At 38.9% G+C, this 24,566-nt stretch overlaps 1 protein-coding gene across 4 annotated transcripts in view; it reads right to left on the bottom strand.

The window, feature by feature from the left end:
* Positions 1 to 24,566, bottom strand: part of TRAPPC8 (trafficking protein particle complex subunit 8) — a 91,075-nt gene that overhangs the window by 44,282 nt on the left and 22,227 nt on the right. For 2 of the 4 annotated variants that reach the window (XM_075584725.1, XM_075584734.1), the window contains 10 exons: positions 23,832 to 23,921; positions 22,542 to 22,716; positions 17,294 to 17,447; positions 14,896 to 14,986; positions 12,608 to 12,867; positions 10,855 to 10,970; positions 10,014 to 10,164; positions 8,845 to 8,945; positions 7,433 to 7,538; positions 4,484 to 4,615 (listed from right to left, as the gene is read on the bottom strand). In XM_075584725.1, coding sequence (XP_075440840.1) covers positions 4,484 to 4,615; positions 7,433 to 7,538; positions 8,845 to 8,945; positions 10,014 to 10,164; positions 10,855 to 10,970; positions 12,608 to 12,867; positions 14,896 to 14,986; positions 17,294 to 17,447; positions 22,542 to 22,716; positions 23,832 to 23,921 — 1,376 coding nt within the window. The remainder of the gene's footprint in view (positions 1 to 4,483; positions 4,616 to 7,432; positions 7,539 to 8,844; positions 8,946 to 10,013; positions 10,165 to 10,854; positions 10,971 to 12,607; positions 12,868 to 14,895; positions 14,987 to 17,293; positions 17,448 to 22,541; positions 22,717 to 23,831; positions 23,922 to 24,566) is intronic. The other 2 variants (XM_075584731.1, XM_075584740.1) reach the window with 1 other exon arrangement.

Raw genomic sequence — 24,566 nt, 5'->3', positions numbered from 1 at the left:
TCAAAGTTGAACTGCTGACTTATTCCCATCTTCTATTAAAAAGAAGTTATTTCCATTTTTCAACACTACAAGTGGTGTCACGTAATGACAGCACGGGTGCCAAGAATACTAAATATTGATTTTACAGTACTTGACAGACAACTCTCTTATATTATAGACTGATATTGTCTTGGTACAGGGGTGGGCAACTCCAGTCCTCAAGGGCCAGCAACAGGTCAGGGTTTCAGGATATCCGTGCTTCAGCACAGGTGGCTCAATCAGTGGCGTAGTCATTATTTTACTGAAGCAGGGATATCCTGAAAACCTGACCTGTTGGTGGCCTTTGCTCTGTCCTAGTAGGTAAAAGGATTACATTACAAACAGAGACTACAATAAATGCATTGATGATTCATCAACTGGTGAGATCTAACTTTTTATTTAATACCATTAAAACGGTGAAGCAAACAGTTGGATTAATGTTTGAACTAGAAGCAAAAATGGACTAAAATGCATGGGCTCCAAATTAACTCCTGTATTAAAACCTGTTGTGGTTTTAATACAGTTGTGAAACTAAACATAGCTTATAATGCATGGCTGTTCCATATACCCAGTGTGGTTCACCAGTTTCATTCCTGGGCAGAAGAGTTAATATTTGTCATTATATTTTGTACAATTATTACCAATACCATGCTTTCTTCAGCGCCCTCTATGACGGCTGGGATATAACTCCTATCTGAGGTAGGACAAGAGTACTGATGCAGGTGTAAAGGAAGTGTGGCCTGTTCCCTGGTCACTTATTCTTGTCATACCTAAGCTGGGGGAAGGATGTATATCCCTTCCCGCCACATTTTGGGGGAAATGGCATTGTGGTGAACTGGCCGCTCTAGGGTCCCCTATGGCAGCTTAGTTCCCTCCTTTGTTTTTCATTTTACCGGTCAATTTTGATTCAATTTTTCTTCTTTTTATGAACACGGATAACGGACCAGGGAACAGGCCACATCTCCTTTATGAGAAACAGAAATTCACCAGGCGCTCCCACAGGTGACAGGGATAAACACAAAAGTAGCAAAAAATGTTGCAGGGGGAACAGAAAAAGAGTACAAACGGTTAACAGGATGCAGCTCAACCTTCACTGGATCCTCCTTGTTGATCCTTGGGTGGAATGGTGTACAGAAGTCAGGGAGCGCAGTTCACCGATGAAGAGATATATTTGAAACAGAACACAGTAATAGTGCAACCCTGTCTGAAAGGGTTAACCCTAAACAGCTTCACAGCAGAGATATATAGATAAGCAAATTCCCTACTGCAGATATAGCAGATAAGGTGGGTGGGTTCCTTACTGCAGATGGAACCAATGGATGAATCAGCAATGAAATCAATGCTAAACAGCACACAGAAGGCAGGGCAAGAAATCACAATACTGGTGTAGCAGTGATAATAATAGAAACCACTCAAATGAGGTGATGTACAACAAAAACAGTATATTGTTGTGCAATAAACAACAGCAGCGGTTGGCAATACACACTTACAGGAAAAACCCTCAAATAGGGCATGTAGCAAGGCAGAAAGCGTCCTGGTAATGGGGGTGGGTGTACCAGCTGGTGATGCTGGTAGTGCAGAGTTTTCGCTGCGTCTTGCGGCTCCTCCGCTCTCCGTGATCACAGCACTTCCGGGTACACCCCCTTCCAACTGGGAACTCCACGTGACAGCTCCCAGTCGCAGCAACAGCCAATCACACAGGAATCTGCTCTCAACGCCTGACCACTTCCACGTTTCGCCAGCAGCTTCGTCAGGAGACTAAGATGCCCTGGCATTGGCTGGCTATCTGATATTGCTGTGTGCAGCCAATCCGCTGATAGCTAAAGTGTTACAGCTCCAATCGGCGCGCAGCATAGTAGAATTTCATTTAAACAGCATACTATCACATATACACAATGCATACAAGGTTAAAATACAGTACATATATTCTTTTAATATATGAAAACTACAAAAAATAAATAAATAAAAGAGTAATGGGTAAAGGTGAAGATACACAACATATATACCATATCAGCTAAGGAAAAGGGAAGAAAAAACACAATTTTCATTAATCGAACACTAAACAAAACTCAATGTAAATAAAGACAAAAGATCATCATCCAAAGAGTGCTATAAAAAAAAAAAAAAAAAAAAAACACTTTAAAAATATATAAAAACTTAAAGGAGTGTAATAGGTCAATTTATGGAAAAAACATTAATTTATAAAAATGCAGTAATATCAATATCGATATTAAGGCCATGGGGCTCAAAAGTTTTTAATTTGAAGATCCAGAAGCGCTCTCTCTGTATGAGTCCTGTCTCTATCCCCCCCCCCCCCCCTCCACTCAATTGCCCTATATTTCAGGCCCACCGGGTTAATATAAATTAATGTTTTTTCCATAAATTGACCTATTATAGCTCCTTGAAGTTTTTATATACAGTAGTTTTATTTTTTTTTTTTTATAGCACTCTCTGGATGATGATCTTTTGTCTTTATTTACATTGAGGTTTGTTTAGCGTTCGATTCATGAAAATTGTGTTTTTTCTTCCCTTTTCCTTAGCTGATATGGTATATATGTTGTGTATCTTAACCTTCACCCATTATTCTTTTATTTATTTATTTTTTGTAGTTTTAATATATTAAAAGAATATATGTACTGTATTTTAACCTTGTATGCATTGTGTATATGTGATAGTATGCTGTTTAAATGAAATTCTACTATGCTGCGCGCCGATTGGAGCTGTAACACTTTAGCTATCAGCGGATTGGCTGCACACAGCAATATCAGATAGCCAGCCAATGCCAGGGCATCTTAGTCTCCTGACGAAGCTGCTGGCGAAACGTGGAAGTGGTCAGGCGTTGAGAGCAGATTCCTGTGTGATTGGCTGTTGCTGCGACTGGGAGCTGTCACGTGGAGTTCCCAGTTGGAAGGGGGTGTACCCGGAAGTGCTGTGATCACGGAGAGCGGAGGAGCCGCAAGACGCAGCGAATCCTCTGCACTACCAGCGTCACCAGCTGGTACACCTACCCCCATTACCAGGACGCTTTCTGCCTTGCTACATGCCCTATTTGAGGGTTTTTCCTGTAAGTGTGTATTGCCAACCGCTGCTGTTGTTTATTGCACAACAATATACTGTTTTTGTTGTACATCACCTCATTTGAGTGGTTTCTATTATTATCACTGCTACACCAGTATAGTGATTTCTTGCCCTGCGTTCTGTGTGCTGTTTAGCATTGATTTGATTGCTGATTCATCCATTGGTTCCATCTGCAGTAAGGAACCCACCCACCTTATCTGCTATATCTGCTATATCTGCAGTAGGGAATTTGCTTATCTATATATCACTGCTGTGAAGCTGTTTAGAGTTAACCCTTTCAGACAAGGTTGCACAATTACTGTGTTCTGTTTTACATATCTCTTCATCGGTGAACTGCGCTCCCTGACTTCTGCACACCACATCTCCTTTATACCTGCGTCAGAACTCTTGTCCTAACCCTGCTTGGAGGAGGCTTTATATCCCAGCTGTTATTGGCTGCCACAGAAGGACCTTATGCAACCAATATATCAGTAGGTAAATGTATTTTTTAAAATTAATTTTACCCATAATAAAAACAATTATTGTAATAAAATAACTTCTTAGCAATAGTGTGCAGTCTTGTAAAGTTTTTGTTTGCAACTGTTGACCCTTCAGCCTCTCTCATGGTATCTACTTTCTCTTTTAATCCTTTACTTTTACCTCACGTTCCTTCCTCTCCCTAGTGCCTCCTTTTTCTTAATTTGCGTACATTTCACCTTCTGCATATCTCCTTCTCTATTTCTTTGCTCCATTGTTCAGAAGAACTTACAAATACCCTTAGTTAACAATAGAAACCAAAGGCTGGCACGCACCTGGTTCAAAAGTAAAACTATGTCTAGAGTTTTACTTTTAAATCAGTATAATGTAAATAGAGTGTCTGCTCTTCATTTCTATCGACCCCCAGACAGAGGAGTGATGACGGCTGTAAGATTTGAAGCACCGTGACCGGGAATTGCACTGCCAAACTGAACTGTGGGGTTCAACATCGCGAGGCTCTGTGGCGATTGGCTGAATCATGGACTATCATAGAGACAGGGAAAATCATGCACCAGAATTAATTGCAGTAGTGTCTACAAAGGTAGACCACGAAGGAGCTGCAAACAGAGATAGTAGAGTAGCAAGGTTGGTGGGATAAACTTGATCTGGCCGGGTCTGATCGCGACCTACCCAAACTATCCCGGTGCTTACACATTGTATGAACTTTAAGCAAGCCCCTTTCATTTCTACAAAAAAAAAATAATAACCCTCAGTTGGTGTCATATTTATGTTAAGTGTTGTTAAAAGATATGGGTTACAGTTGATTCCTGAGACAATTGTTGGTGATATACTGTATGCATGGAAAACCCAATAAAAGTAAAGTTGAAAAAAAAATAATAATAAAAAAAATAATAATAATAGTTAAACTTACCTGCGCTGCTTTACTAAAACGGTGTCCTGCTAGTATCATGTGAAAAGCAAACTTCCTCACCATAGGACTCTTCATGTTAATAAAGCAGTGAGCTGCCTGCTCTAAAAGAAGTGCGCTCCGAAGATCAGAGTCCTATGGGTCACAAAGAGAAACAAGTTACAGTACTCAATCAAACATTGCAACTTCCGAAAGTCTCATGTGTCAATAATGTTATGAAAAGGTCCATAAGGAACGACGTTTTTCTACAATATACAGTTCACGCCCAAAAGCTGAAATGGGAAGAAAAAAAATCCACAACACTATGGTATGAATCTATGTATGAATGTATGTATATACATACAGTACATACATCTTGATAAAGGTGGTTTTGTTTTTCTTTGGCTTCATTAAATTGTTTTGCAAGCTGGCAGTGCTGCCCTCTACATTCCTTACTGCTTATTCCTGTATGGGACTGTACAGGAAGGCCCCTATGAGCAGGAGCACAGGCATTTTTTCGGAACTCATTATCCTACAGCACTTGTGCTTGGAGAACCATCATTTTGTTTAGAAAATAAGGACCAGATAGCTAGTGTGACATTGTTTTAATACAGATATTTCTCTCTACTTTTCTAGGTACTAAAAGCCTTTACAAATAAAATAAAAAAAGTGCAATAAAATAGTGGGGTTATATAAAGCATACTTGAAACAAATATCTGCAATTACAATAACATGTAAGTTCAGGACTACAACAATAGCGGTTTGTTACGGCTTGGAATGGACCTAGCTCTGTTTTATACAGGCGGTGCTCATTTTAGGAGAGGTTTATGGCTTATTATAAAAGTTATAAAGCAAACTGCCCACTATTAATAATTTAATTAGTTGGGTATAGGCAAACAAACATTCTATAAATTAGTATTTCAATATTCAACAAATATTTATTCTAAATTACAATTGTACTAGGCAGACAAATGAATGAAGACAAAAATAAATAAACAAACAAAAGCTACTAATCAAAGTAGTCATGCAAATCGTGCTTTCACTTCATATTATAAGAACTCCCCCCAGTGGATATTACTCCATCACATAGATCTTGTAAGGCATACCACCTGCCTTTGGAATAATAGGCAGCACCGGCACAGCCTAGTTCCAAGCCTGTGTGTCAATCATACTCAACCGGAGTAACATTAAACGACAGCAGAAAAATGTCAGGTAAGCAGGGCATAGCTTGCCACCATATACCCCAAACACAAGGGGGCAATCTTTAAGCACAAGGCCAAGACCATGAATAAGTAAGGGGGAAATTACCTGCCACATGGCGTGCAACCCGCTCCAGCCACAGACCTTGCACATACAACATGGTGTAGAATCACGGCTGGTCCTGAGTTCAGCCATCGACCGCATGCTGGCCTACTGACAAGCTCGACCTCCCCAGATTGCGCCTCACAGATATTGGGAATTTAGGGAACTTCTTTTCGCAGGCAACAGGGAAGCCCAAAGGCACCCTTTACCAAAAACGCACCAAAAAAAAACCTGTGAGGAGAGGATCTACCCCCCTGAATGGTGGCACAAAAATAACTAATGTGAAGGAGAGCAAAGAGGCTTATGTAGATGTTTATAAATCGGGAGCCACACTCAGACCGCGTTATAAGCGGATTGCGCTATATCGTGCGTTCATCTCAACAAACCCCATTTCCTACCCAATTCTAAACATAAATTGAACATTCAGATTAAAGGTAGTATTTTAATTCTTGGCTTGTATAGGGCTGCTTGTAAAAGTACTCCCCTTTCTCCACCGATTACCGTACATACAATAATACCCCAAAACCGTAAAGGTCCAATGGCCAAAATGAGCATCAATTGAGGTTTCTGTACACAATAATAATTTTTGAACGGACCAATTTAAATGTGTAAGTAATAATAAATAATAACGTTATTTAGCTCCTTTCTCTCAATGGGACTCCAAGCACTTCATAATAACAATATAGTGCGCGGTACACGTAGCACATAGAAATTGTACAGACAGTCCCTGTCCAGTTGAACTTACAATCTATGTTTTTGGTGCCTGAGTCACAGACAGATAAAGTGACTTGTCCAAGGTCACAAGGAGCTGACCCAGGTTCAAACCAGTGTCATTGTTTACAGAGTCAGTGACTCACTGAGCCACTCCTCCCAAGGGGCCCCTGAGTTTGTTGGAGCCCTATACAGTTACTTTACTTATACCCTTGTAGCACCTGTGCTTACAAGTAAGGTGCAGGACATGCTCTATCCTACCAAGGGCATTTTCCTTTTCATTCCTCTTTTTTTGTACGATTCTCAAAAAGAAATGGACTTTACACGGACAAACAAGCATTTAGCAATTTCGATTTCCCACTTTAAAATAAATGTCAAATTGTAGATTTTTATATTAAGAATAATTCAGATAGTAGATTACAAGTTGTAGATTTCTTTTTATGCACTAAGTGGGTTTACCGCTTAGGGCACGAACATAGTGCCCGCGACGGGCGACGTCACCCGTCGCCACGAGCGAAAGTTATATTTCGCTTTGCAGTGGCGGCGCAGGCGTACTGGCATTTGATTGGTTCAGGGCCTGTCACGAGGCGACAGCCCTTGAAAAATCAAATATTGCCAGCTACCAAAATAAGCGACATGACGGTGCTCTGTCGCATTGTCGCCGTCGTGCTTACTATAAGCGTACGCAGCAGCGGCAATGCATGTGTTTTTGGTCGACGTCGCCCGTCGCGGGCACTATACGTGCGGCCTAATTGTATGCGCTGCTTAATACATTCACACTAGTTGAAAAAGCCAATAAAAAAATGGTTAGAAATCTGTAAACAGTACAGAAAAAACTAATGATACATTTGAATGGGAGCCAACGGCAGAAAGCACGCAATTACTCATACCCCTCTTTATGTATGTGCCCCATAATCTGTAATGTTTACAAAAAATATTAGATATTTTAAAAGTACCTACCTCACTTGTCAGACGTATCAAAAGAGCAGCTGCTTCTGAATATTTGCCTTGGCTTTTTAAAATCTCAGCACTCAGAAGAACACATCTTTCAGCTAGAATCATATTTCTAGAAACAAGTGAAATGCAGTTTATGTTGAGATATAATAATGGATGTACAAAGTGGATTTTGGTGGATAAAAGGCATACATGAAAGCATGAATAAATAGAATCTCTTTTTGTAGCTACAGGTTATACATCCAGGTAGGCACATTGATATTTGAGTGTACACCTACTGTCACGGCCCCTTTTTATTCTCCAACATCTCCGATTTTGTTTGGGTATTTTTTCCAAACGCCACGCACTTCACCGCGTTCATGCCGCATTCATGCCGAGACAGCGCTAATACAATGCACTAGGATAAAGGCGGCCGCGGCTAAAAATACCGGAACATACCGCATCAAATACTGCATCTGCCCGCGGTTTTCAGAGTTGCGCCGATACGGCAGCACGAGGATAAAGGCGGCCGCCACTGTATATACATACACTTGACTATTACTGGAATGAATGAAGATTACTAGTACACAATCTATTTAAAGCAGGGTTACCTTTGGGTGGGGGGGGGGGGTTTAGGGGCTAGGTGAGAAACAAGTGGTCTCCGTCCGGAGCAGAACCCCCTGCTATTTGAGATGCATAAAAGGGCTGCCGGGATAAGCACCAGCTGGGCACAGAAAATGCCTGTTTAAAAGTCCCATGTCCAAGGGCAAATAGGAAGTCGCAACATCATCCCTTGTGGTTTCCTATTGGCTCACCTGATGCGGGACCTTTAAACAGATATGATATACCAGTAGCCCATTTTGAGGTATGTATCTCCGTGTGTAAGGGGGTTCCTGGAGCGGTTGAGCTCTGGAGATCCCCTGCTTTTAGTACAGCATTTTTAATAGAAGTGAAAAAAATATCTCTACAGAACAATTAAAAGCAACAGGACAAGAGAGAACCGAAATAACCCTGAGCAAAATTGTAACCTGGGGTATATCAAACTAATCTGATGGCCTATTAATTCCAAAAAATTTAGTGATTTGTTAGATTTCTCCCTTTTGGCCTTATTTGCAGTAATGGCCACTACTTTCGTCTAGATCAAGGAAACATGTGAACTAAATATTCCAGAATTTCAAGGATCTGTTTTTTATATATAATGTCTTTATATAGATCTACAAAAAAAAAAAGTAACAAATAAAGTATGCAACCAATAAATGTAAAAATTCCCAACAAAAACAGAACAATGGCTGCACGGTAATATATTGTTTGCAAGTAGCGCTGGGTGCTGTAAAATGGAAGATAATTTTGCAGGTTTAGATTAAACAAGAAGTTATTCCAAGGAAAAAAATGCTAATTTTTCTACAGTATACTACAACTATCTCAGTGACTTTTCTTACTTGCATATATCTCTGTATGTCTGGATTGCAGTGTCCATGTAATGAGCAGGGTACGGCCTTGGAGCACCAGGCTGAAGAAAAGCCGATACTGCAGCCATTTCCTGAAAAACAACATATAGGATTTATAAGGACGCACACCTAAAAGTCTTGGTTACTCTGGTATATAGCTACTAGCCCTCCTGGTCTCAAGATGAATCAAGGACTCGGGTAAAATAGGCTTTCTAGGTCAATGACTAGTCAATATTCACTAGTTAAACATGGCCATGCATGGAAGAAATGTGGGAGTTCTATACAAATTAGATAAATATTTTAGTTGTGAGCAAACACTTTGTGAGTCATGAATTTTGCTAAAAAATAGCCCTTGCATTACATATTTACTGTCTATTGTTTTACTTGGTTTATATCCAAGTCTATCCATTTCAATCAATCTAGCGATCAGGAAACATGTTCCATTTCGGAGACTCCCGTCCAGATTATAGCCCTCCAGACATCCCTGGTGGAACCTATAGTAGTGACTATACGCTACAATTCAATAAGCTAATTTTATCTAACTTTGTCATGTTTCCTATATTGGAACATTAACCGTATTTAAAACTGCATAAACATCTATATAAATAACTGTGTAGAGCAAAATACACACACTATTCATGTATCTTACGAGAAGAAAAAGAAGGAAAAAGACAAAGTAGGAAGAATGAGCACTGAAAAATATTTAACTTTAGTGGACTATATAAACCCCCCCAAAAAGCGAAAACTAAAAAGTAAACAATGTTAAATGAAATACACTGACATATTTATTAAATTGTTCATTACAATCCATTTGCCACTATGCTGAACTAGCAACATTTTAATACAGTGTTTAATGAACATTCTCCAAAATCTAGTAAATCAGTTGCTCAAGTATAAAGCATTCCATATATCCTTCCTTTTTAGTGTACCTTATAAAATAAGTATCCAGTCATAATATTAGCACCCAGTAACATTAGAAACGCACAGCAAAAAAGTTTCAAAACATTTGTTTCATGTCAAAAAGTTCAACAATTCGAAACCAAATGTGTCCGAGCTGCAACATAAACAAAAGGAGAGCTTGTAAAAGGCTGCATCAATAAATATTTTAAACTAGATGGTCAGCACTTTAATTTTCACTTGTAATATAAGAAGACACTCACCAATGCCCCTGCTGCATAAAGCATTGCTTGGTCACTCAGGAAATCCTTCTTTGCAGTGTGAAAGCAGCTATACGCCAAGTCATAATGTTGTACCAAGAAACACAAGTCTGCCATTTTTCTAATTTGAAGCTCTGGGGCCTCTGGTGGATATCTTAACAAAAATAGATACATTTATTATATTCAAAGATCAACTCTTTTAAATATATGCATTACCGTGACCAAAATCTAGATGATGTCGATAAAAACAAATTAAAGGCCCATGTATTAAATACATATACTCATTCATTAGAAAACTAAACAATAACTTGGATAACTTTTACCCCACTGTGTAGACCAGGGATGCGCAAACTTTTCTCCCTGCGCCCCCCCTGCCTGCTCTGCTCCAGCATCAAATGACACCGCGGGTCATGTGACGCCGGGTTCCCATGGCGACGCGACGATGGAAGGAGGTGAGGTACCGAGGCCTCGCGCGATCACCAGCATTTCATTTAAATGCCTTTGGGAAATCGCGGGACCTCTGTAACCGCCGGGCCCTGACTCAGAAAACCTTGCGTCCCCCCCCCCCCGGAGAGGCACGCCCTCCAGTTTTCACACCCCTGGTATACACTATAGTAGCACAATGGAGCACTTTAACCACACAATTAAAGGACAGAGACTGTAGCTGAAAATTCAGTGTATACTCCAACATACAGATGCTTTTTAATCATCAGATACTAGTTAACAGACTTTATTTTCTTTGACTATTATTACTGTTGTATTATAATGTAAGAAAAACTGACCAGATGGTTCTTAATTCAGCAAATCTCAAGTCTTATGCATAAAAAAAAACACCTTTACTTACAACAATCCTGAGGTATTCTTCAGTTCATTAATGCTTTTCTCTGGCACTTTGCTTCCACTGAACCATTTTTTAGTTACAGAAATCAATGACCGACTCAGTCCCTTTCTGGATATCAGCTGAAAAGAAATCAAGGAAATTAATTAAGCCACTTCTGGTAACAACTGGTATTGTTGGTTCATACTATTACCCTATCCACTTCCATCATTCAATCACCTAAGACAGAAAAGAGGAAGCAAGTTTAATTCGCACAGGAGAAATAAGGGGGCAAATGAGATATAGCCTAGAAGAGGCAAAGGATTTCATACTGGTTGCTTAGGCAGCTTAGTGCCTTTTTTCACACTGAAACTCACTTGTTCGTTAAGGGAATGTAAATATTTATTATACACATTTTATAAATGCTTGAAAAATGTATTTAAAATTATATTACAATATGGCCCCTTTGCAGAACTAGTTGGAAGAGCCCTGGTTTACACCCATCACTGGTCAGATAGCCAAAAGGATATACCCTTAGCAGCTGGTCCATGGGGTCAGGTTAATTGATTTAAGATGCAGTTTCCAAAAAGTACATAGAAAAATAACTAAAAAAAAACCCAGCAATTTAAAAAAAAAAAATGCTACAAGTAATTTCTCATAATACAGAACTAATATATTTAAAATAAAATAAAAAAACACACACATGTAGGATATTACTTGAACTGCAGCTTTAAAAAGGGAAGCTTTTTTTTTCTTGGTCATAGAAAAAAATCTGTACAAATATTCACTTTCCCCCTCACACTGATCAGACCACTAAATTGTCAGATTATCCCGTAGTTTTGTGTAAAAAAAACAAAAAAAAAACACAGATTAATGGGAAAACATATTAATGTACATGTATTGTAAGGACCCTTAAAAATAGCCACAAGACTGATTTTCTTAATGCTTTGGCAATGTCAAAATTGCAGTAATCAGTACTGCAATAACGGTTTCTCCAGTTAGCTTTAAGCATGCAAGTTGCCCTTAACAAAAGCAGTATGAATAGTAAGTTTCACAAGTAGAGGACTGTACAATGTTAAACTGTAAAAGAAAAACAACTCGAGTCTTCTGTTTGTTACTGTGCTTTTTCACAGATCGTTACTGTAGTGCCGACGATTATTCTAAAACAAACCTGGGGCAATCTCCAAAAAGACCCGGGTACATTTCACACATTTCTGCAGACAGACTAATGGCCCATCGGATTAGCAGCGGGGGTCCCTGGCAATCCCTTTCAAACTGAATGGGACTGCCAGGAACCCCTGCTGTGTTAATCTGATAGGCCATTAGTCTCTGCAGAAATGTCACTGAAATGTACCCAGCATGTAAACTGGCTAGTTTAAGGCAAGTTTTAGAATACTCGTTGGCTCGTCTGTATATGGGCCGAAAATTGCAACGGTATGCCAGAATTGTCAAAATGGTATACAAAACTATTGCAACTCCCATATAAACTGCTTTTGGGGCTGCAGCTATCAGAGATGAAAGTATAGCGCTAGCTATATATATATAAATGTTGGCTCTATGTCCAAACAAAGAACGTCTAGCACTTGACAAAGTCTAGCAGAAAATTAATTAACACCATTAGCATTACCAACATGTCAATCGTGTCCCACGCTACAAAAAAGAGACTGAAGGCAGACATCCAGAAATCCATAACAGCATATTGTGACAGAATAAGTGGGAGACATTAACAAGAGCGAGAGAGAGACAATAAAAGGCAGAAAGGCAGCAGCATCACAGTTACCTGATCATTCAGTTGTCGGATTGTCCTCTCCACATGTGGTAAGAGCCCTCGGAATATGAACTCCTGTATGAACTGCCTAATACGATCATGGTCAGTAAGAGTCAAACAAGTGCCATGAGGGGTACCAGCAGCAGACTTCTTCAGCTCTATGATGGAACTCGGAGGTTTACCATTATCAAGACCATCAAAACTAGTACTGGAGTCACCCAGCGGGTCAAGCTGAAGAGGGTGTGCTTTAAAGTTATTTGTTAAAGCCTCTGCTGAGAAAAATAAAATAATTCATATTTTACAAAAGGATTATACTTATTCTGAAACACAGAACAAATGTAATACAATAGTATGGGATTTACTGTTACATTTCTCTCAGCTGAATATATGACATTACTTGTCTGACTTGTCAATTAACATAATTCTAGAAATAGACAATTCTAAAAAGAAAATCTAAACAGAGAATAGCACTATCCCTATTGTTTTCAGGAATATAGAATGGAGTTCATCTATTAATACAGCGTATTACTTATTTCTTGATAGAGCGGGAATAAAGTATGGAAATGTAGCATATTCTTGTTGTCTCTTGATTCTTTCACACACACAATAGTAATATTGGTGTGTCAAAAAGCAGTCAACAAAATGTAAGGAGGGACAATTATTTTGCTATTTCACAAAATATTTCAGGGCTTTGTAACCCGCATCCATTCTGTTTCAGACTTCTTTAACTCAACCAGTAAAATGGATCAAACAGATGTTGATCACTTCTGTTATTTTTAATATGTGGTTCCTAAAGAAAAATATTTGAATACGATTTTACCTGAAAATAGTAAAGGGGGAGGAGTGCGGGGGGATTCCCGTTATTGGTAATAACAAACAAGGTCATGATTCCGGTGAAAAACAAATAAGGATATTTCAATCATTTTAACATGTAATATTACTGTTTATTAATATTCTGAGACTTCTATTTAAAACTTTAAAGTGAAAAATAGCATGTTGATGATTTGATCAGACCATAGCGTAATAGGTTTCAAAATGAGGATCGTTTTCGATGTTAGGCAACAGAAGGCTTAAATAGATAAACAATTGGTTGGAATAATTAGTAGGCTTTTTCTATTGATTAGAAGAAACGCGTAACCTAAGAAAAAGAAGAATCTGAATTATAGGGTTTCTGGTGCTGAAGCACTTGTTGAAAACTTAGGCTGTGCTTATAGTGCCGGCGACGCAACTTCACGGCAAAACAAATGCATTGTCGCCGTCACGTGCGCTTATAGTAAGCGCGATGCGACGGCTTGGTCGCGATCGCTGGAAGTCATCTCAATTTGATTTTTCCAGCGACCGCAGCCTGGCGTCACCGTTGCATTGCCGTCACTATAAGCATAGCCTACATTTGCAAGCGAGGCGTTTGTTTTACAAGTAAAGACCATGGGCCAGTTGTTTTGGGAAAATTCAGATTGAAAACTAGCTTGAAACCACCTCATTATTGAAGCCATCAAGGGCAGTAACGCACAACTATAAATCGCACATCAAGCAAGGGTGTACAGAATGCCAATATTTACATTGCTAGGAATGGCAGAAAATGATTTTATTGCAAAGTGTCCTTCCTGATTTAGGATGTTTTATGCATTAAACATGATCATTCAAAGACCTCACTCTGCACAAATATTACAACTTGCAAACATTTGTTTTACATTAACCCTAATTTTTAACAGGAGCAAAACTTTTCTTGATTTAAAAACCATTTAGGAAACTGAAGTAGCTTTACTAATAGGTGCACGTTGGAACATGCTTATTGGTCAGTAGGTGTAGGCAGTTTAAACTGAATAGGTCCCAAAATTCAGACACAACAGATACATTTGACTGATGCAGCTACATAAAGAAGCAATCAAAGACGGCAAGCAATGTTTTTATATAGGGTTGAAGCAGGGGATCGCCAGAGCTGAACCCCATTAATTTCAGCTCCAGAGATACTCATCTCCAAAGTAGATGATGGTAGCCGCTCCGGCTGAGCAAGCGGGGCTTTAAAGTTTAAAGCTCCTGTGTCACATGGGCCAATAGGAAACCGCACCGATGCAGTCATGGCTTCGTATTGTCCTGCTGTTACCTGCACCTAATTTTGAGAAGTATGTTCGGGAAGCAGGGGGTCCACGGAGTTGAAAGTAACAAGGTTCAGCTCCGGAGACCCCCTGCTTCAATCCTAAAATGTTACATTCAAAGGCTTGGATTGCTTCTTTAAAAGGTCAAGCGTAATAAACAGCAAATTCATCATGTTCATTTGTAAAAAGATTAAATATTACAACCTTTAACCGAGTGCTCCAATCCATCCAGAGAGATGACATGGTCCGAGTTCTTATTTGATACCACTGTATACGAACCATCTTCATAAGAATCCTATGGTGATAAGAATAATAAGTGGACTGTAAGCATATTTTCTACTTCAGTGTTCTCATTGACAGAAACCAAGTGTTGTAAAACCATGTTGCTTTAATTACAACTAGTTAGGGTATACTGCTCAAATCAGTTATGCAAGATGCAGTTAATTCAATTTGGGGCTAAGTTAGGCATAAAAAAAAGTTTCCAAATTTTTTTTAATTTTCCATTAATGTTTTGCTGAAATAAAAGACCATGGGAAAATTGCCAGGAAAGTATGCGATTACAAGGTATAACAAAAGTAAATTGCATTTCTTAAATAAGGGTTTTAAACCATCTAAGTGGATACTGGTGCTCCAAGTACAGGAAGTGAAAACAAATATTCATATTTTGAAGTTGTTATAGAATCAAATTACATAGTCTACAGCAGGAGTGCACAAAGTGGGGAGCGCGGGCAGTTGCAGAGGCCCCGCGCTCTACCTCAAGGCATTAAAATGAAATGCCGAGGGATCACGTGAGGCCTCTGGGACCTAAACTTACCTTGCTTCAGCATGCGCCTGGAAGCGTCTCCATGGCAAATGACGCCGCGGGTCATGTGGCGTGACGTCACACGCGTTGCTATCGTCAAATGCCAATGCAGGTCATGTGACATGGCGTCACATGACCCCGCTCGTCATCACATCGCGATATAAGCGGATCACGTTAGAAATAATGTACAATTGTATGCATTTTACAATATTGGAAAGTATCCATACATACAAAAATTGGGAGCCACGCTTGCATCGCTTTAGAAGCAGATTTGCGTTGTAACAGATCGCGTTATAACAGGGTTGAGCTGTAATATCACACTAGTGGTTAATAAGTGTATGCTCTCTTAGTGTAAGAGTATTACTAATGTAACATCTTTAAGCAGATTTTTTAGAAATAAATCTGAAAAAAACATTATTTATACAAAATGATTCATACAAAAGATTATACAAAAGTTATACAAAGACTACATACAAGTAAGTCTGGATATTTTATAACATGTTTTACCGGGAAATAATATATTGAGAGATACCTCTCGTTTTCAAGTATGGCCTGGGCACAGAGTGATGATGGCACTACATGGTTACATTAAATGAACAGAAGTGATACAATCAATTTACAGACATTTCATAGACAGTTAAGAGATATGATTATGGGTGTAACAATTACAGACCAGATTAAAATATGAGGATGCTTTAGTTTTGAAAGAATTTAGACTGGTGGTGGCTTTGAGCATCGAGTAGATTGTTCCCGTTACATGGTGAACGGTAAGAGAAGGAGCAGCGGCTGGATTCTTTGTTGAACCTAGGGACCGTGAACAGTTTTTTTAAAGCCAGATCTAAGGTGATATGTGCTGTATGTGGTAGGGGTGAGGAGCTTGTTCAGAAAGTATTTTAAGACAAGACAGGAAAAATGTACCTCACGTCTGGACTCGAGGGATAGCCAATCTCGTGCTTGGAGCATTTAGCAGTGGTGCGTGTTGTACTTAAATTGTAGGACTAAGCGGCATATTGAGTTGTTGAGGGTGTCTAGTTTGCCAATGTGAGTTTGGGGTGTTGTATAATTGGCATTAGCATCTGATGTGCAATGCGCTTTCTGACCAACGGGCTTAGGGAGGATTTGTTCCTATAAAGTACAGCCAATTTGGCATACGATATAGCGATAGTAACCAAGCAATGCAAAAAAGGAAATGTAAATGTGTAAGGACTAAACTTCATGAGATAAAGAAAGCAGGTTGTCTTTATACTGGGATACCACATTACAAAAGGTATAACATATTTTTATGTCATAAGAATCATTTACCCCCAATTGAGTACTAAATTTAATGCATCAAAAGTTTGCATGAGTACTGTATGTATACCTATATTTTTCACACTCCTGTATTGTGAAATTCCCTTGATGTTACATTCATGTCGTCGATATTATGATTGGGGTACAGGTATGTTCCCCCAAACGTGTGTGTGTGTGTGTATATATATATATATATATTTTTTTAATGGTGATGCGATGCATGTTTATTGTTTTTCTTTGTCCTCATTTTACCTATATAGAACCCCCCTTTCCCCCCTTTAAAGGCATTTAGTGCATGAGATCAATTATACAACATTAGATGAAGCAGATGAAATGTTCCAGAATGTTATACTCCTGATGTGTTTGTGTGTGGTATACAGTAAGTGTCCCGTCTGTGGTTAGGATGTGTGGGCAGGTCTCAGGTCTTTAGTTTAAAGAGTTCATGTTTAACATAGTTCCAATTGAGTGTAATGTCCTTGGTACAAACCTATTCTATATTACACAAAATACCTGATTCTGGATGCTATTTTTCTGGATATATTGACTCCAGGGATCTGGTATTTGTTCATCTGCTTCTTTGTTGGATGTTCGAGAATTAATTTTGAGTAGATAGCAGCCCTGAGTTCCATATCTTTGAATCATTTCCTCATAAATTGAATCCGCCCTTTAAAAAAACAATAATGAAGATGGGAACAAGTTACACAAGAAATATATTGTCAAAATAATGTTGTAAACCATAAGGAAGTTAAATCACAGATCAGGTAAATGGTATGACATGTATACCTGCAGAAGAACCTTGCTTTGCCATAACTGTGCTAGTGAATGGAAAACATTCAGTAAACACTGAATGCTGGCAAAAGATTGTTTTTTTTGAAAGATTGCTTATCCCACTGAATTGTATGCATCACTACTCATTTTAGATGGAACCAAAATGTGGTCATCTCAACCTGTCCATATGACCTGTGATGGCTAAAAGTCAGGGTTTTTGATTGTGCTTGTAAGAGAAACAAACCTCCTACTTGGTCAGATTCTCAGCTCTTCCATTAACATTTTGTTAAAGTGATGATAAATTGTAATATAAAGAGAGCTGCTTATCGTAATAAAAATGGCTGAGGATATTAAGTATTTTAATCAATCTAGTACTTCAGGGGTTAATGTTGGTAAGAAATAGTGTTAAAAATACAATAATTATTTTTATGACGGGTCAAGACCCTTTCTGTTTCTGTGCTGATCTACAGTAGAATGAGGGCTTAATTGGGGGGCTATCACTGATGGCCCACTAAAAGCTAAATATATATAGTTTAGAAGGTTGTGGACGATAGCCAGATCATGGGCCGTCAGCCTCAAAAAAAACCTCTTGAAATATCCCCTGTGCATCACAGAGAGAGGTGACAAACAGGTCACCACATAGTTGAAGGGCTTTATTAAAAATGAAAATATCGTGGAATGACATCTATTCTGAAAAATAGCGTTTAGACATTTGTAATCATTGCAAGTAGACGAATGCAATAAGGCCACATGCTTGATGTTTTGAAGGTGGAAAGAGACAGATGAAAAAGGTGAGTAGATCAAGGTACTGCCGCTCAGAGGAAAAACCCGGGAAACTCACCAGAAAAAATAGGTAAAATCAATTTATTAAACGATAATAAACATGAACCCCCAAAAATTAGCTCCTCCCACGCGTTTCACACCCCCTGTAGCACTTTTTCAAGGAAAGACAGATATCTGTTTGTAACACAAATTTAGGGGAAAACAGGTCAAAATTTATATTGTTGGGCTGCGGCCCCGCTGCTTGCGCGCCTGCGAGGCAGGCGGCGCGTGCAGCCGAGTCCCCCGGCCTGCAGAGAACTGCAGGGGGAAAGACAGGGGGCTTGACAGGTTCGCCCTCATTGGCTGAACCGCTGGTGGTGTGGCCTAGCGCTCCATCGCAACTCCTGCTCTCAATTTTCCTTGCAGCGGGCCCGGCCCCATCGTGGGGCAGATCTTGTCCCTGCAGCGGGCGCTGCAGTGGCCAGCGGGGCCCTGGCCTTACATTCAGCAAACACCTGAATCTATTGATATGACTCACGTCTAAGTATTAGAGAAATTAAGATAAGGTCTTTTACATATTAAATCAAGACTTTTAAAATCCAAAGAAATAAGTTTTTCTTTTAAGTCATAAAACTGTCAGCCAGAGCCGATTTCCGACAGGGATGGGCTTATATTGTTTCACTGGGGGGGATGGGAAAAATAATACAAGTCTCGTCAAGGTAATATGAAAATAAGAATTCGACTGAGGTGTGTTTTGGGATGAGAACACGTGAATTCTCTTTACTTCTGTGACCTCGCTGGGAAAGACCTCTGGCATATGGTAACGTATTGTTTATGGATTTCTGTTTATGTTTTATCCTTTTAAGAAACTGGTCTGCGTTTATTATAACTATGTTCTTGTAATAATCAATTTCTGTAACCTAAGCACTTTATTATATATATTAAAACAACACTTTAATAAGTGATGCTTTGGGCTCTGAATGAACGGTTTGCACGCTTTGTATAGAGTAAAGTGCATTTTCGAACACGGTACTCCAACAGATGTGTGTGTGAAGTGCATAGTTCTTCTTTAATAAACAGAGGTGACCAGATATCCAGGTTTCGCAGGGAAGCTCCAATCGTGCATGCTCATGAACGACCGGTAAACACTAAATCGAGCATGCTGATTGGCACCTGCACATGTGCACGAGTAGCCGGCAAGTGCTGATTGTGCGTGCGATGTGTTGGCTAGAGTAGCCGTGTATATTAACCCTGGTTGCATACAAGTCCTGTGTTCACAAGTGTGCTGTTCGTGACAGATGGTATACTTACTGGAACAGATTACAGGAGATATTATTCATTTGAGGAACCTTTGCAGAAGGTGAAATAAGGGTCAGCTAGATAGCTCCGTATTAACCCTTGTCCCACATGCAGGTCATGGGCTCACAGGTGTGCTATACTGTATGTGACACTTATCTGTTCTGAATGTAGTTTGTAATTACATGTAAAATATTTACAATGCACATGATTTATAATGTGCTGATGCTTTGTGTGTCCTGATGTCTGGAAAAAGTAATGTTTGAAGTAATTCAACCTTGACACTTTGCCTTGCAACAGTTTAAAGAATGAAGGCAACTACAAAACATAAGTGATTATTGGTCAGATTCCCTACATTAACATGCATTTTGGGCTGCACTACTGATACTTACTGTATGCATAAAGTAGAAGCAAAAGTAATCTGCTTGTGTTGCTCAATAAATATGATACCTGTAGCTTGTTGTGGTCAAGGCCATAGGATTAATAGACGTTTATCAGACCCGTTTGTACCTTTGTACTTCAGACAAACAAGGCAGAGAAGGGGCACGACAGAGGGACAAGAAACTGGCTTTTGATGTTTGAAATGCAGATGCTAAGATTATTGGCAAGTGTATAGAACTGCAGTTATGTTAGAATGTTGCATCTTGGGTTTGGTCTGCTAGGTTATTGGAGCCTATGGGGATGAGATACAGTATGGGGGGTGGGGGGGAGAGAGATCTGCTCTACTACTTGTTAATTTAATTTTTTTTTAAATCGAAAGGAGAGAATTAAGGAAGGAATAAAGGATTATGAACTGAAAAAAAAGGATGCATCTGGATGGGTTTTTAGAAATATTGACAGTGCTAATTGGCTGTTAATAAACTTTGTCACCAATTCATCCAATACCTGTGGTCAGTCATTGTTTACGGTTAAGTGAATGGTGTGTTGGCTAGTTGCTAGGACTTCAAAGTTTATGTAAGTCATGTATCAACGGCGTTCGTTAACATTTACTAACTCAGCCCGTTTAGGCTTTGCCATGGATTTGGGGCATATTTTCCATTGAGTGGAGATGAACAGTAATTGTTAAAAGCAACCATCTTTATTCTAAAACAAAGGATCTACTAATGGATGGAATACAAACTGCACGGTAATTACTATTAATATGCTGTCAACTAATTTGCAGTTTATCAATTTATTTTTTACTTTTAATACAATATCTGTACGTCAAAAGCAGCAATGGACAGGTTTCCTAAAACACATACATGTTTTCAATAAAAAGTGGAAGAGTAAGTGGGTAAAAAAAAAATAAGTTGAGGTACTGTGTGTTTGTACATAAAATAGTAGAGGTACCTTTGTGCATCATTACACTGACATGTGTGTTTGTTCTTTAAAAAGAAAGTAAGAAAGTTATTGAGTGTTTTCAAGTGAGTTATGTTTAGGAGGCCTTTTGTTTAGAATGTTTTTTTTTTTTAAATTATACATTCACTTCCCAGAGAGGTTCCTTAGGCATGTATATTAAGCGCCTATGCGCGGCATTGAAAAATACCTGTCTTCCTACGCTTGTATTTTGTATTTTCGAGCAGCTGCCGTGTCACGTGACACTGAGCCAATCACAGTGAGGCCTACCCTTGTGTCGTCATGGGCACGCCTCCTAGCCACGCGCATCATTTGGCCTATATGTACAAAAAGCACACACGTCGTGCGCCAGCGCTTAGTATAATACATGCTTTAGTCCACTTTTAATGGCCTAGAAATCAAGATACTGTTTTCAAGCAGCATGTATCAATATTCTGGTTGTCTAGCATTTTCTGCTTGCTTTTGACTCGGATATATAAACATATGTCTACAGCTTATCAAGTAGTTCCAAATTATAATACACATATTGGTGACGTTAAGATTGTTAGTGTTGCAATACCTTTAAAAGGACCAACATAGAAATTATAATGTACAGAGCTTTGGAAACACCACAGTTTTTCTTAAAGTGTATATGGAGGGCTGTTCGTTCCTATAAAGGTATCACAACATAAAACAAATCTATACAGGCATACCCCGCTTTAAGGACACTCACTTTAAGTACACTCGCGAGTAAGGACATATCGCCCAATAGGCAAACGGCAGCTCGCGCATGCGCCTGTCAGTACGTCCTGAACAGCAATACCGGCTCCCTACCTGTACCGAAGCTGTGCGCAAGCGGGGAGACTATAGAAAAAGAGGAATGGCGCACAGCCAGAGAGCCAGGTGTAGGATAAAACTGCTATTCTTTATTCGTGCATGCAGGAAGACAGGTAACCCCCTTGGGGAACAAAAACAGGAACCACCTACGCGTTTCGGACCTGGGGGTCCTTTATCAGGCATGCGCCTGTCAGTACGTCCTGAACAGCAATACCGGCTCCCTACCTGTACCGAAGCTGTGCGCAAGCGGGGAGACTATAGAGCCTGTTACACAATATTTACATCAGTTATGCACGTATGTGACGATTGCAGTACAGCACATGCATCAATAAGTGGGGAAAAGGTAGAGCTTCACTTTAAGTACATTTTCACTTTACATACATGCTCCGGTCCCCATTGCGTACATTAATGCGGGGTATGCCTGTACAGTACTTCTATAATCAAGAAAAAAATAACTTCCAACGTTATATAATTAATAAGAGGCAAGCACTTTCCTTTTATGCTTTAATCAGTATATCCCAATCACATGCGCTAAATGTACCAAATTCAATAGTAAACCGTACAGTATGTTTCATAATGGGTAATTAAAAATTAATACACTTATTGAATTATGCATTTCTAGGGATTATTTCTATATTCATCTGAGTATTTGAAACAATCTATAAGAATCATCATGATTTAATTTACCCAATTCTATTTGAATAATGTTGCTTAAAAAACAACAACATCTGAACAGTATACAACAGACCATAATTATAGCCAGCCAGAGCTCCTTACTCACCTCTGCTCATCTCCTCCACTGACATCATGCAGCAGCACGTAATATTTAAGCGTGTTGGGTATAAACCATTTAGGATAGGAATAATCATTGCTGTGCTGAATCCGATGTTGCTCTTGTGACAACTTAAGGAACTGTTCAACAGGCTCAGGTTCATTTGAAGAAACTACCAACATACCTGAATAAAACTTGTTAAGGAAATGAAAGTATGAAACTGAATACTTGCTGTTTTGGTTATACAAAAAGACATCAGTAGGAAGTAATACAATCAAATCTAACAATTTCAGCAGATAAGCCCTTCAAAAGATACAAGGCTGCTTCTATAAATACACATTACCTTGGGCTGCTCACCAATGGTAAATGAATATTTATGCACAAATACTTGTACCAAGATGGACAAGTCACTTATAAATCACTGCATGCTCCTATAGCAAAGCAGTATGCAGATCTTCCACCTCTATGGCACTTTCATGTATATGCAACACGTTTTGAAAAACGGTATTTAGCCTTCAAATGGACACTATCAAATGCATTTTCCACATGCGCACCCTACTGTCAACACACAATGCTATTTCTCCTGTTGTGCTATGCTTGTGTTGGTGAATGATTTTGATATGTTACAAAGGGAAATCCGGATGAAAACCCCCCAAATACAACGAAATGTATAAAGAACTGCATCTTAGCCCAATATTGTTCCTTTTTCTATGCACAAGATATTCTCTGAGTAGGAGTAAATCTGCTCAAAGGCTAGAACCTTGACACACATACTGTACAAGCAGACACATAAATAGAAATTAAAGTACATTAACACTCATTTTTCAGTAGTTTAATACATACTGTAGTCTTCCCAAGTGGCAGAGTACTGTATGTTGAACCATTTTAAAGCTTCCCAAATACAGGTCATAACATCCAAATACATTTTTTATTTTTTTGACTGATGTCACCATACTCCAGTTAGACAACTTTAATTATTTCAGAGCTGAGTGAAGAGCTTGCCAGAGACTGGGGCTTTATTATTTATTAGATTTATCAGGATTCATATATTTTAACTATTTACATTTGGAAACAAAGGAAGACATGTATAAATACAATTACCTATGTAAACGTAACATTTTTAACACAGGAGGAATATAGTGTACTGCCAAACAAAACAAGTATTGCGTTCGTTCCATTTCCTCCAGGTCTAATATTGGATTCACAACACACACACACACACACACACAAACACACAAACACCTTCCTTCTAAAGTATGCAGAGAACTAATGCAAAATAGATTACAGTGAAAAGGATACAGGCCAAATAGTGGTTTAAGAATTCATGATCTGACGCTGGCATGCACTGAAAAAAGCTCTCTCGATAAGACTCAAACCATGCTGTAGTTGCTGTAACAAACGTAATAGAAACACAAAATATTTAAATGTGCCTTACAAACGTAGTAAAATTCCAATTTAAATAGATTAGTAAATTAAATCAATTAATATGTGCCGATTAGCATTTATAAAACACATTTCAAATCAAATAGTCCAATGAATGAGGTTTTTTTGAAAAAGCACTTGAAAAGATCATTAGATACCAAATTTCAGTAACAAATCATCTGCCTTTCTCTTCATAGTCCATCTCCTGCATCTCTATCTTTCGGGAAGCAGGGTCACACCTAAACTAGATGTGGATATATACCATGTTCAATTATGCTGCAGAGGCATCACACCAGAGTAAGGAGATATTTCAACATGCTTAACAACAACTGGCCAAGTTCTTCCGCTCCTATTTGCAGTTCCACTCAGATACATTTTTATGAAAATTTGCCAAGTGCCATTTCTTTTCTATACTACAAACCGCACATATTTTTTTTCTGGGACATATTGAAAATTGTGTAGGGAACTCAAAACTGTCCAGCACTGTCAACAAACCAGATCTATGATGGCTGCCACATTTTTAACTAATTCACACACTTACTCTTAAGTAATGAAAGCATTATTATAGTATGTATTTGTTGTTTTACTTTCTGTAAGGCTTTGAGCTTAAAG

The sequence above is a fragment of the Ascaphus truei genome, chromosome 2 (genome assembly GCF_040206685.1).
Source record: "Ascaphus truei isolate aAscTru1 chromosome 2, aAscTru1.hap1, whole genome shotgun sequence".
NCBI classification, from domain to species: Eukaryota; Metazoa; Chordata; class Amphibia; order Anura; family Ascaphidae; genus Ascaphus; species Ascaphus truei.
Note: the sequence above shows the minus strand (reverse complement) of the source record. Positions and strands in the feature narration are given on the sequence as shown.